At 31.7% G+C, this 14,945-nt stretch overlaps 1 protein-coding gene and 1 long non-coding RNA gene across 4 annotated transcripts; one reads left to right on the top strand and one right to left on the bottom strand.

Annotated features, from left to right (window-relative positions):
* Positions 1-567: 567 nt before the first annotated feature.
* LOC145624944 (uncharacterized) lies at positions 568-1,857 on the bottom strand. Its single transcript, XM_081678029.1, has one exon. It carries the CDS (start codon positions 1,855-1,857, stop codon positions 568-570), a length of 1,290 nt encoding a protein of 429 aa, XP_081534155.1.
* Positions 1,858-10,846: 8,989 nt separating this feature from the next.
* On the top strand, positions 10,847-13,085 carry LOC145612682 (uncharacterized). Of its 3 annotated transcripts, none has more exons than XR_014106677.1 (3): positions 10,847-11,009; positions 11,941-12,142; positions 12,770-13,085. It is a non-coding gene; the product is annotated as an uncharacterized LOC145612682 (long non-coding RNA). The 3 variants fall into 3 exon arrangements; XR_014106679.1 differs by having other exon boundaries at positions 12,767-13,085; XR_014106678.1 differs by having other exon boundaries at positions 11,927-12,142.
* Positions 13,086-14,945: the final 1,860 nt, after the last annotated feature.

Genomic DNA, 14,945 nt, shown 5'->3' with positions numbered 1-14,945 from the left:
ATTCCAATATCCAAATCAAATTTATTAAATTAGTTAATTGGACCTCTTCAAAAAAAAAAAAAAAAAAAAAAAAAAAAAAAAAAAAAGGGTTTATTGGATAATTGACGACTTGACCCTATTTCATACTTACCTTTGTTTTTTATTATTAATTGACACGTATTCCTTTTTAGGAATTTATTTTTAGTTGACACTTTTTCTTTTTGGGTAAGTTTTATACCTTGCTTTTTAAGTGTACACCACTTACTTTATCATTCTCTCTCACTCTCTCTCCTCCCCTCAATATGTGTGCCTAAATTGACGTGTCAACTAAATAGAAACGAAGAAAGTATTATTCAGTAAAAATCGGTTTTAATTGATTTTTTTTTTTTAAAAAAAGGTTTCATAATAAATTGTAATCAATTATTAAAATGAGGTAATTTTGATGCCTTAAATTAGTTATGATTGGTTAACATTAACCGTACTCTTATCTTTATTAAGAATATAAGCATAATATAATTTTTTTTTTTTTTTTTTTTTTTTTTTTTTTTTTTTTTTTTTTTTTTTTTTACAACAGCAAACTAAAAGAAATTACATCATGAAACTAGTGAGATCCTTCCTGCACCTTCCCGCAATATTATGCGCTATAGAAAGTTGACTTCTATCTACTTTCCAGATAGTACACTTATCTAAGAGATAGCCTTGTTTAAATAATTCTTCATAAGTCCAGCGAAGTCTCATTTCTCTGCCCCTTGGATGGTATAAATTTTGGATAATAGCACTAGAGTCTGTGAAGACTGTAATTCGCTGATAACCTTTCACTAGTGCCCATCTGATAGCCTTTAAACAAGCTAACAGTTCCGCATGCAGAGCCGAGAGGGCATTACCAAAATCCCCTCCCCCTTCGAGGAATATGTCTGCATCCGAGGAATAAGCCCACCCAAAACCTGTGTGGCCCGAATTTTTCACCCAAGAACCATCAGCCATAATTATCACTTGTATATCTCCCTCTAGAGGGGTCTCCGGTAGATCAGCACATCTTCCAATATTGAATCTTCTAAATCCCGGCGGTTGGCCTTCCACACTATCTAAGCTTCGTAGGGCTCCCATGGACCTCACCTTAGGTGTGAGGAAAGAGGCAAGGCTTTTCATGGTGAGATTATAATGTCTGTAATAATCAGCTAGATATCCTCCTTCATTTCTGAAGACTCTTCCGTTTCTTGTTAACCAGAGGCTCCACAAAGTACCCACAAACACATGTATCCTATCACTGTGTTTCCCATACTCGCTATGAAAAAGCAGGATATAATTCTGAATCCAGTGTTCCAAGGGAGTAGATCCATCAATTTCAGAATTAATATGCAAAGAACAGTTTATCCATGCATATCTGGCAAAAGAGCATAATCGAAAAATATGCTGAGTATCTTCCTCATCCATTCCACAAGAGTCGCACTCTCCATCCATATCCACACCACGTTGGATAAGGTTTTGCTTGACTGCCACACCATTCCTACACAGCTTCCATAAAAATAAGCTCCATTTCGGCGGAATGTTAAGCTTCCAGATCAACTTGTAGAATGAGTACTCCTGAGCATTATCCTGTTCCAATGAAAAAGCACGCATTAAAAAGGCATACCCAGTTTTAACAGTGTATGTACCAGAAGGATGGTAATTCCAAAAAGGTAGATCTTCTTCATCAGAAATCGGTAGTTCCATCTCCAAGATTTTCCTTGCAGTAGCCCATTCAAACCTTTCTCTTACCATCGCTACATTCCACTGTCTTGGATTATTCATCAAGAGGTCTTTAACTCTCCCGGGCCCTATACCTCTTAGGGTAAGGCTCGATTTGAGCTCCGGAACTTCACCCTGAACCCACTTCATATTCGCAATCCTGACCGTCTCCCCATCACCAATCTTCCAAGCATAGCCCTTGATGAGTTTATTTCCCACATCCCGAAGGCCTCTCCTCCCCCAAGAGATGTCCTAAAGTTTACTAATACTAGTCATTTATCGTTGCGACACATGCGTCATGAGTTTTACAATATAATGCATGTGACCAACATTAAGAAATACTTCTATGTTTAATACTCTCTTTGTTTTGCAATATTTGCATATTAAGACAATTTCCATATTAATTTTAACACTATTTTCAAATAAGAGTTATTGATACTTGTAAAGAATATGTCAAGCATCCCACACTTGAGCCCTGCTGTGATCATACACTTAAGCATGGTGGCGTCCAAAGGGAAGGAAGCTAGAGTAAAAGAGTCGCCAACAAGTTTTAGAAACTTGTAAACCGTTCACAGGATGAAGATAACACCCCTTAACGATCCAGGAGATCGTTAACTCCAATAAGTCTGAAACCATGACTGAAAGTTCGGGGATGAAGGTACAAATTCAACCTAAAAAGAAATTGAACCTGCCCCAATAATAGGCCTCTACTTTGTTCTTCTCGTATTCATTTGTGATTTCTGACTAACATACAATCAATAGGTTAACCCTAAACCTGTTTAATCTATGTTAGTTGAATATTAATGCACAAACAAATCTATTATTTGCAATCACTTGAATTATAATCATATTAGCCTAAACAAGATTATTAATTATCTTTTTAAGCGTGATTACAAGTACAAATTTCCTTTAAGCATGCATAAAAGGTGTGATCAAGCAATAACAACAATATATATCAAGCAACAATAAATATCATAATCAAAATACTATTCTCAATTTCAAAGCATAATAATATATTAGCAAGATCCTAGGCATGATACTAACAAGATTAATAACAAACCCTAGCATGTCACTAAATAATAAAGATTAAATCTTTATCCCTAACATGATACTAACATGATATAAGGAAAGAAATAAGAAGCATCATAAACATACATAATATTAGAAATATTAACCCTAAACATGATACTAGGAATCAACAAAATAATCTAAGCATGATTTCTATATCAAAAGATCATTGAAGTAATTAAATTACTTACTTCGATGCCTCGTACCTCTTTCTAATAACAAAATACACACGTTAGTAACTTCAAGGAAAATAATAATTAATAAATCTAATCAAAGAATTGAAATAGGATTTGGGACCAAACCCTCAGAAATATTAAACCTTTCACGTCTAGCTAGAGCGAAGGCAACTTCAAACTTGGCTAGGTGTGTCTAGCACTAATGTATGTGGAATTTTTTAGAGGGAAGGTTTAGAAAAAGAATAGAGAGAGAGAAAGATTCTAGCTTTTAGAGAGACAATAGTGAGAGATGATGGTTGTGAATGAATAAAAACGGGGAGATACGACCCCTATTTATAGAAAAAAATAGTCCGGAATCAAATCAAGTCGTATTCGGAATAAAATACCTCCTGTCACCAACGACAACAGTTAGCGCCAGACGACAGGAGCAACGCCAAGCGACAGCTGTTAGCGCCTGGCGACAGCCTTGTCGTCTCGCGCTAAGTCATAATTAAAACCCGATTTGTACGCGAAATCATCTTCTTAATACGATTAAGCAGCTAATTCCGCGTTAACCAGATTAAAATCATGTTTGTGACAAATCACATATTTTATTCAGAATAAAACTCTTTAAAATATAATTATCAATCCTAATCCCATTAGAATTTAAAAGAACCTTCTAAATTATTCTAGAAGATTAAAATCAATCCTAATAACTTTAGGAATAATAATTAATAGGTCCTCCTCTAGATAATTGGGCAACACATAAAATCATTTTGGGCCAAATTTAATTTAATGCATAACTGATTCATTGAAATTGGGTTTATAATATATCGTTGGAAAGCTCTTTTCGAGCCCAATCCAATTACACTATTATTGGACGCTTATCATGGATCAAACCAAATTGGACTGACTATTTTTATAAATAGAGTATAAGAAAGAGATATTTTTGAAAACAGAAAGAAATATATTTTAATAAAAATATCCACATCACTAGACTTTTCACACTTTGACTTCGTTCGATAATCAAATGACATGAAAAGTATTCATCACTAGATTTGGTTTTGGGGAGACACTTTTGGGTGTCTACAATACTATATGAAACTTGGTATTAAAAAATCAAGTCATTATATATCTATTATATAAAACAAATAAAACATAACACATATCTTTATACTTGATTCAAATGTAAATTATTATGACCCGAGCCCAACAACGTGTTATGTGTTATGTTTAAAGGTATGTGTTATGTTTTATTTGTTTTATATAAAAGATATATAATTACTTGATTTTTTAATACAAAGTTTCTTATAGTATCAATAACCATCTTAAGACAATTTTCATTGCTTTTCGTTTTACTTCAATTGTTAAGTTCTTTGCCGATAAGAACTTTGTACTTTGTTCCGTTTTATGTTAGATGCAATTTGTAATTTGCATGTGTTAATAAATAAATTAAGAATTGAATTCTTTATGGTTTTCAATTTTTATTGTTTTATTTTGTTCTTATATGCGTAAATGATACGTGTCGTTTCCCGTTTAAAATTAATTAATAATTTACCTTAACTTAAACCTCAAAAATATTAACAACTAGTAAAAAGGATAAGTAAGGGCCGAATCCACGAAGAGATACATTAACCCTATAAACTCAAAATCAACTCGAAACGCAAACTATATTTACATAAAGAGTACTATTTACACTATATACATGAGAATGGGGGGTTAAATAGATCGAATAACTAAGCCAACAATATACTAATCTATTGTTTACAATAGACAACGAGCAAACCACCATTGTGAAACCAATTCGATCATAGATTAAAACAACATAACTTAATTCCCAACTTCCTTTCATATAGTCTCCTTCAATATTCAACTTAATATTTAGGTAGTCAAATTACCGCCGCAGTCAATTTGACATGTATAGCGCAGCTCACTAAAAATCGGAATCTTACGAATACACTTTCTACCCCAATAAACTTGATTTATTAGATCAACCAACAAACTCAACAACTTACGATTGAGCCGCTCAAACTAGTAATATCGAGTCATTCACTCTAAATTATCAATTAACGCCGCATTAAGTAATAATTTAGCATAGTCTAATTACTTCATACTAGCAATCGTGTACTCAATTACAAGTATAAATAAATTAAACGTTCATATAAAAACAAGGAAATAATGTGAATCAATTAAATATCAAACTTGAATAATGAAATACGATTATACTCAGAGTTTAAACAACGAAACATAAATCAGGAAATTAAAGATCAAATTACATCCAATTCACTAAGTAGAAGCAACCAAATTAATCACAAAATTAAAAGATGAGGAGTAAATTAAGGAGAACTAATGAACTGAGCCAAGAATCAAACAGCCGCTGCTCGAATCCACCGTCAAATTCGTCCCTTTGCCTTCCAATACCACCCAATCGATCATCCTTGGACCAATTCGTGCTCTACTAAGCCTCACGAACTTCCCATGTTATTGCGGTAATACTTGTGTGTTTTCTAGGTGGGATAATTGGGGATTTTATAACCGAAAACAACTTAGGTTTTCTGGGTTTGAAGGGATAGAATTGTTGAATAAGATAGAGATTCATCTTCTCGATCTCTTGCCTTGAATTTCGGTTGAATTCGTAGCTCTTATTGAAGATGAGCACTGAGTTTGGTTCTTTGGTTTCCGTGCCTAATAGTTAGGCACTCCTTCTTATCTTTTTAATTTTCTTTTATTTCTTTTTAATTTGCAATTCCTTGGGTTCTCTTCACGTGACTTTGATCTAGTGGGAAGTAGTTTGCCTCCATTTCCTAATCAAAATAATGTTAAACATATTGAGTACTCTAATATAAGAAACTAGATGATGCTCGTGCGATGCACGATTTGCTTGAATTTTTTAAATTTTTATTTATGTGCTAAAATTTGTTACATATTTAATAAAATTCCTAATATTAAAAGATAATATTTTATATTTAATCAATTTAAATTAAAAAAATCTCATTCATCAATTTTACTTACATGGCGTTTGAATTATTTAATTCTAAAAGAAAATAATAATCTCTTATTTGATTGGCTACAACTAAAATTTATAATCTTACATTGCGCGCTAAGAAAATTAAATACTACGTGGTTTTCTAAAAACTCGGGAAAAAACTCCCCTACATATATATATATATATATATATATATATATATATATATATATATATATATATATATATATATATATATATATATATATATATATATATATATATATATATATATATATATATATATATATATATATATATATATATATATATATATAAGATTTAGTAAAAGAATACATCTAATATGAATATACTCCTAAAATTATAAAAGTAAATAAATTCCTAAAATAATGAATAAAAGACAATAATAAAACTAATATTAGGGACTAAAAATATGATATATTATGCACTTATCAGTAAACTTTAACCATTATCTTTGTTAACTAAAGTTTGTAATTGTTTAATTAACATCATTTTAGTGTGTTGCATGAGATTATTTATTTAATTATATTTTTCTATTGTTGTGATAGAAATTGCTACGAACATCAATGTAGTTACTCCTTTGCCTACTGTCAACCATGGGGAAAAGCCACAAAAGTTCAATGGGACTAATTTTAAGAGATGGCAACAAAAAATGTTGTTTAATCTGACTACATTGAACTTGGCAAGGTTCCTCACAGAGGAAGCCCCTAAGTTGAAGGATGGAGAGGATGACAAAGACATGGTCGCCGCCATAGATGCTTGAAAGCATTCAGATTTTTTTGTGTCGGAATTATGTACTTAATGGTATTGACAACACACTTTATAATGTGTGTAGTCCGATTAAAACGACAAAAGAATTGTGGGAAAGTCTAGACCTAAAATACAAGATAGAAGATACCGGTTCAAATAAATTCCTTGTTGGGAAATTTTTGGAGTTCAAGATAGTGGATAGTAAGATTGTAATGAGTCAAGTCTAAGAACTCCAATTAATTATTTATAAAATACATGCTGAAAATATGACTTTGAGTGAGTCTTTTCAAGTGGTTGCTTGTAAAGAAAAATTGTCAACATCTTGGAAAGATTTTAAGAATTATCTTAAACATAAGAGAAAGGATATGTCACTTGAAGATCTTATTGTTCAGTTAAGAATCAAAGAAAATAATGGAAAAGACGGTGGCAACACTATCATGTCTTCCAAGGCCAATGTGGTTGAAGATTCTTTGAAAACCAAAAAAAATGAAGCATACTAATGATGAATCCAACCAAAGACACAAAAAGAAGTTTAAGGGTAAATGTTATGGGTGTGGTAAACTTGGTCACAAGGCCAAAGATTGCAGAAATCCCAATATGAAAAAGAAGAGTTCCCAAGCTAAATTTGTGGAGGTTGATAAGGTCTCCGAAGAACTTAATGATGTACATCTTTTGGCATGATATCGGAGTGCAACATGGTAGGTAATCCAAACGAATGGTGGATTGATACAGGTGTAACCCGCCATATTTTCTCAAACAAGTCAATGTTCTCATTTTATAACCCTGCATCAGAAGGAGAAAATTTGTACATGGGAAAATCTTCAACATCTATAGTTGAAGGAGTTGAAAATAGCACTAAAAATGAATTCTGGAAAGACGGTGACACTAAATAATGTGCTCCATGTGCCTGACCTTCGCAAGAATTTAGTGTATGGATCGTTACTTAGAAGGAATGGTTTTAAATTGGTCTTTATATCTGATAAGTTTGTACTTTCTAAGAATGATATGTGTTTAGGAAAAGGCTATATATCTTGGTGATTGCTTATTTAAATTAAATGTAGTGACTATTGTATCCAAGGATGGCAATATTAATAAGACTACTACTTCTGTTTACTTGCTTGAGTCTTCTTATTTATGGCATTCAAGGTTAGGCCATGTTAATTATAACTTCTTAAGAAAATTAATTAATATGGAAATATTACCAAATTTTGATTGTTCAAAAAGGAAATGTCAAGTGTGTGTTGAATCTAAATTTACTAGACAACCATTTCATTTTAATTGATAGAAGAAATACCAAACCTTTAGATATAAAACATACTGATTTATGTGACATGAATTCTCTGCCATCTAGGGGAGGAAAAAAATATTTTGCAACCTTCATAGATGATTGCAGTAGATATTGTTATGTCTATATTTTGAGTAGTAAAGATGAGGCTATTGGTGCTTTTAAAAACTACAAAAGTGAAGTTGAAAACCAATTGAGTAAGAAAATTAAAATAATCAGAACTGATAGGGGAGGTGAGTATGAATTTTCTTTTGAGGAAATTTGTTAAGAATTTGGTATTATACATCAAACCAATGCTCGTTATGCACCGCAGTCTAATGGAATTGCGAAAAGAAAAAAAATAGGACATTAAAAGAAATGATGAGTGTTATATTCAATAGTTCTGATTTACAAAAAAAATTTATGGGGGGAGGCTATTCTAAGTGCAAATTATATACTTAATATAGTGTCTCATAAAAAGACGCAAAAAACACCCTATGAATTATGGAAATGAAAGAAGCCATCCTTGAAACATTTTTTAGTGTAAGGGTGTTTAGCTAAAGTTTCGGTTCCTAAGCCTAAAAAGGTGAAATAGGACTAAAAACTATAGATTGTGTTTTTATTGGATATACACTAAATAGCAGTGCATACCGGTTTTTGATATACAAATCAAAAATAAAAGATATACATGCTAATAAAATTATTGAGTCAAGGGATGATGTGTTCTTTGAAGACATCAAAAAGGGTGACAATAGTCATGAAGATGGGTCAAATAGGAAAAATAAATGACCTTGAGATATTAAGGGTCTCGAAATAGAGGAGCCTAGACGTAGTAAACGACAAAGGACTTCTATGTCATTTGGTCTAGATTTTCTAACTTTCATGTTAGAAGAATAGCCTAAAACTTTTTAAGACGCCATGTCGTATCTAGAATCCTTTCAATGGAAAGAAATTGTCAATAGTGAAATTGAATCCATAATGCACAATAATACTTGGGAATTAACAAAATTGCTATCTAGTGTTACTCCCTTGAGTTGTAAATGGATTTTTACAAAAAAGAGAAAAGTTGATGGATCTATTGACATAAAAAGCAAGACTAGTTGTAAGGGGTAATAACAAATGAGAGGGCCTTGATTATTTCAATAACTATTCTCCGGTTACCCGAATAACATCCATTAGAATGTTAATTGCTTTTGCAGTGTTAAATGGCCTTGAAATACAACAAATGGATGTTAAAACTGCATTTTTTAATAGCAATCTAGAAAAATAGATTTATATACAACAATCGGAAGGTTTGTGGTTTCGGGACAAGAAAATAAAGTTTGTCATCTTGTTAAAAACGAGCCTTGAAACAATGGCATAAAAAGTTTGATGGTGTAATGTTGTCAAATGGGTTTAAAATCAATGACTGTGATAAATGTGTTTATATTAAGACCACTAATAATGGATATGTTATTGTGTGCTTGTATGTTGATGACATGCTTATAATAGGTAGTAATATTATTAATCATATTAATGTCACTAAACGCATGTTGACTAATAGATTTGAAATGAAAGATATGGGTGTTGCAGATTTAATTTTATTGATTAAAATTCATAGGAAATCGAATGGTTTAGCTCTTTCTCAATCTCATTACACTAAGAAAGTTTTGAGCAAGTTTAAGGGTTTATACATAAATCTTATGAGGACACCCATAGACATTAATTACACCTTTCCAAGAACAACGGCCAAAGTGTATCTCAAAAAGAATTTGCTCGTATTTTAGGCAGTTTAATGTACATCATGAACTATACTAGGCCTGATATAGCTTTTGTTGTTAGAAAATTAAGCCGTTTTACGAGTAATAATCCAAATAGAGATCAATAGAAAGCACTAAAACGTGTAGTGAGTTATCTAAGCAAACTCAAAATTTGGGTTTGCGTTACACTAAATATCCTGCTTTACTTGAAGGTTATAGTGATGTAAATTGGATGACCAGCTCCAAAGATACAAAATCTAGCGGTGGATATTTATCTACAGTATGTGGAGAGGCAGTGTCTTGGAAGTCATCTAAGCAAACTTGTATTGCTTGATCTACCATGGAGTTTGAATTTATTGCTTAAGATAAAGCCGGTGAAGAACCTGAGTGGCTTCAAAAGTTTCTAGAAGATATTCCTAATTGGCCAAAACCAATTCCTGCTATTTGCATACATTGTGATAGTCAAGCTGCTATCGGAAGGGCAAGGAATGTCATGTATAATGGAAAGTCTAGACATATACATTGTAGACATGATACCATTAGACAACTACTCTTTAATGGAATTATCACGATGGACTTTGTAAGGTCAAAGGATAATATTGCGGATTCGTTAACAAAAGGCTTAGTTAGAGAGCTAGTGGATAAGTAATCAAAGGGAATGGGGTTATTTAAAATTGTACTTTTTCACCCACTTAATAAAATCTTTTCTTAATACTTATAGTTTATGTACTTTTTGTGACTCATATATTCTATTTCTTTTACTCATTTCTACACAAACTTATGTGTAGAATAACAAACACTACACCCAAAACTAGATTAGAGATCGCAAGATATAGAACGGTTACCAAAGGTAGGCGTTCTCCAGGAAAATATAGAACGTATTTATATAAGAGACGTTCTGTATGTCAATACATATGGAACGGTTAGCATAGTTAACCGTTCTCTATTTGTTTTTACTCAATTAATTAAAAAATAATAATTAATTATTATAAATGATATAGAGCGGTCATCTTGACAACCGTTTTATACTGTACAGTAGTATTAATTACAAGTATTTTTTTCTTTAAATTAGGAGGAAGTTATGTACGGAGCACTCCTTAAAAAAAAATTATAAATGAGTAATAATGTACCATTTACCCAAATTGAAGCATGCTTTCATCACTTTCAATAGAATATCTTGAAAAAAAACAAAGTACTTCAAAAAGTGGATCCTTCACTGTCTGTTTCGTTCCACCGCCGGACCGCTGCTCCACCGCTGGACCGTTGCTCCACCACCGCACATCGTCTGCAGCACCGCACCTGTTCGCTGAGCCATTGAGGTAGGCTCGAATTTTTTTTTTAAACAAAGGTTTGAATTTTTCTGTCATAGAGAAATTGAATTTTGATAATTTGTCAATCTTATTGCATGAATCATTCGAATTATGATGGAAATAGAAGTAAATTTGTAGATTTCATCTATTAAAGTAATTGAAATTCGAATTTTAGGTAATTGAAAAAAACTTCTAAGTTCTAGTTTTAGGGATAAATTCAATCGATTGTTTTTATGCAAATATTTCAGTCATATTGTAGTAAATTAATCAAATTAACCTTAATTTTGTCAAATTTATATTTATTTCAGCAGTAATCAAAATTATTTTAGCCAAATTAATCATACCTCAGTTAAAGTTAGAACCCTAATTAGATAAAGAAAAAGGGGTAGGGGGAAATTGATTACCACTAGATTATTGTGCTCTATTAATTTCAAATACTTTGCAAAATATTTAGAAATATTGATTCACTTTGCTTTCCTTTCATAAAAGGGTTGGTTATGAGATCTTGTGATAAATATGTTTCTAGTAATGTATAAGAGTAGTCATGGTTATTACTATGCTTACAATTATGAGTAAGGAGTGTGTAGTGTTTTTCTGAAATTTGTGTCTCTGATTGTGAAGAGAGTAGAGAAGGGAATCATAAATAGTTGTAGTGGTTCAGATTTAGATGGCTAAAACATTTCACAAGGGCTGGAAATTTTAAGTTTATTTACCATTAGCTTTGGAGGATATTGAGGCAACTAAATTTTAATTCTTTCTCTGTTTTACAAACTGAAAATTGAAATAAACATTTTCCAGCTAACTTTGCTATCATCTCATACACATACTCACACTTTTTATGCTTCACATCTTTAGACATAAAATAGTTTAAATGACCATTGCATCCAACTTTCTTCATCTCACCTCTCTCTTGCATCTCTTTTCAGACTTTATCTGCAAGGTCTCAATATCCTTCATCAACCAACCCAGCATAGCTGAATGCAGATAATACTGTAATGAAAGTGACTACATCAGGTTTTATACCTAACCTATACATTTCATGCTAGACCTATTACAAACCTGGTTGCAGTGGTAGTGGATATTACGTTTGTCGCTACATGATTGAGACAATTGAATAAAGGCAAATGATCATCCCCGACAAGGTACGACATTTAGTTTGAATGTATCTTGAGTAGTTAATGTACATGCATCTTGCAAATTTTATATGAAGTTGTATGCAAACCAACTTGTAAATTTGAGCAAATGGGTTAAAGGTATATGTTGTTATACATTTTCCATCTTTCTCTGATCCCTGCTACTTGATATTATAAAAGTTAGGAATGCAACAAAAGCAGATTCATCATGCCCATCAAAAACAGCAGCACATTATGACGATGGTGCCTCAATAGCAATAGCAGAACATTTCAATGATGATCTCTTTGTTTGTCTTAGATTAAAAGTATGGGGTTTTTCTTATTAGTCTTAAAAGCACAATTAGAATTGTTTAATCTGGTGATTAGCAGAAATAGCTGTTGGCTAAGTAAAGCCATTAATAGCAGATTTTTTTGTAAAGATGCGGGCATAATTAGAATTGTGTATTATGCTTATTATGCTGTTAGACTATTTATATATTTTGTTGGGATGGGATGTATTCTATGATGGAGGTTTCTTGTGTACTCAAATTGAAAACTACAACTTAAAATGTTATATTTTGATATACTTAGTTATATTTAATAAGATGAAATTATTGTACATTAACAAATAGGCATGTATTTTACATTGTTTAGCAGTATTTCAAGCAAGTTCCCTTGCATATTCTCAACAAATTAAATGATCGACGAGCTTAGGGAAAGGTGGATTTCGTATGTTACTGGATACCATCAACCAAATGACGACGTCAATGATTTATGTGAATTGTAGATCAATATGGTATTGGTATATCTAAGCATAGTCTTTTTTTTTTTTTAACCATTAATTAGAAAGGTGTTTTGATACTTAACTCTCGTATTTGTTGTATAGCACAAATTTCGGGAAAATGATTTAGTTTAATTGTGGTTGGATATTTTAAATTATATATATGAAATATATTTTGATGGTTTTGTTGTATCTAGAAATATATTTGGTTAATTTTATTATATTGAAATTTATATTGTACATACAGGATCATAATTTATTTTATACTGGAACTGTGGAATTTTTCTTACAGGATATATGTAAGAGATAAACAGGAATAATCTCTGTCAAAAAAAAAAATACAGGAATACAAAAAATAATACAGGTATACAGGAAAATAAAGGAATAATACAGTAGCAATAAAATGTAATATATGGTTGGATTTTTTTTTTCTTTTAAAAAAAAAATTAGAGAACTGTTATCTAACTTGACCGTTCTATAATGTAATGCAATATAGAACGGTTAAGTAGCCTAACCGTTCTTTTTTCCTTCCTTAATTTACGTTTTTAAGAAGGGAAAAGAGAACGGTTGTGACTAACAACCGTTCTCTATTTAGTAGTATATAAAACGCCTCACTGACCCGTTCTCTATACTTTATACATTGCTTAGCAGAAGAACGCCTCTAAGGCGATCTATAAAGCCTATTATAACAGTTCTCTAAGGCCTTTTTTGTAGTAGTGAAACTTTCTAACTTACACAACCTAGTGCATAAAAAACAACTTTACTGACAAACTTACACAAAATAATGTGTAAATATGAGACTATCTAACAAACTCACACTACTATTAGTGTAAGAATTAAGTGTGGTAATAAACTTACACATCCTAGTGTATAAAATATTCAAACTTAACATCAAATTCAATATAAAACTGACGAAAAAGTAATTAAATGCCAAAATTAAGGGAAAAAGTGCGTAATTCTACCGCACTCTACCTCCTTATATAAAACGAGTTATGCCCCCGTAACTCCACTTAACTCAACTTTAGAATTAGTGTTTTTTTTCTCATTACATCCTTGGTAAAATCATAATACTTTTTTATATTCATTCCTTGTTGCAAGTACCAATAATATTATCAATATTTTACTCATCATACTAAGAATAATTAATTTCCATTGAAACCATCTTTTACCAATCCTTTAGTAAAAGTTATAAGCACTTTGCTATCGCAGACCTTGATTGGTTTAGTTTTCTCGTAGATCAACTTGGTAAACTCAATAGTTTCCTTTTGCATCTCATACCTTTAGTTTATGTTCTTTCACAATGACTAATGAATAATGACTTCTACTTTACCAAGGTCCAATGATAAGGCTAATTAAGTTTTTTGCCACTTTAGCAATTCTACGCAAACTCATATAATTCTATATACTTTGGATTATCCTTTCTTTCTTACCAAATTCATCCTTTGTTTCATTTATTACACTTTCAATAACACTTGTCCCTTGACCACTCAAATTCATTCTTGGATACTTTCACTTTCTTCTCTATAACGTTACATGTTTAAGTCCTTAAAACAATCATCTCACTTATATTCCTTGACATAGTGAACTTTCATGGTTCTTTCTATACAAAACCCCAAAATGTTTCAATGCCCATGCTGGCTTGTATGGTGATTTGGTGTTTGTTTTCAGTCCAAGCTATCTTTACATTTTTTTAAAATTGAATACACATGCTCTTTGCATGACCTTCAATGTCAAATATTATTTTTTATTTGACCATTTACCACTTGGTGGATGTTGTAATCGTCCTCAATGTATTACCAAAGTTCTTCTGTATACCTTCCAGGATCTTGAAAGAAACTTGGAAGCTCTATCGAAAACGATATTTTTAGGAACTATATGTAGTCTCCCAACGAATTTGAAGTAAGCCTTCGCAAGTTGCTCAATCCTCCAAGTCTCCTTCATTGGCTTTTAAACATTGCAGAGTTAGACAATCTATACACCACAATCCAAATGAAACAATCACTCTAAACCATCAATACACCTTCACCAAATCCTTATACAACTTGTCCTTTC

The sequence above is a fragment of the Chenopodium album genome, chromosome 3, assembly GCF_948465745.1.
Source record: "Chenopodium album chromosome 3, dcCheAlbu1.1, whole genome shotgun sequence".
Classification (NCBI taxonomy): Eukaryota; Viridiplantae; Streptophyta; class Magnoliopsida; order Caryophyllales; family Amaranthaceae; genus Chenopodium; species Chenopodium album.
The sequence above is the reverse complement of the archived record's forward strand: the minus strand, read 5'-3'. Positions and strand labels throughout refer to the sequence as shown.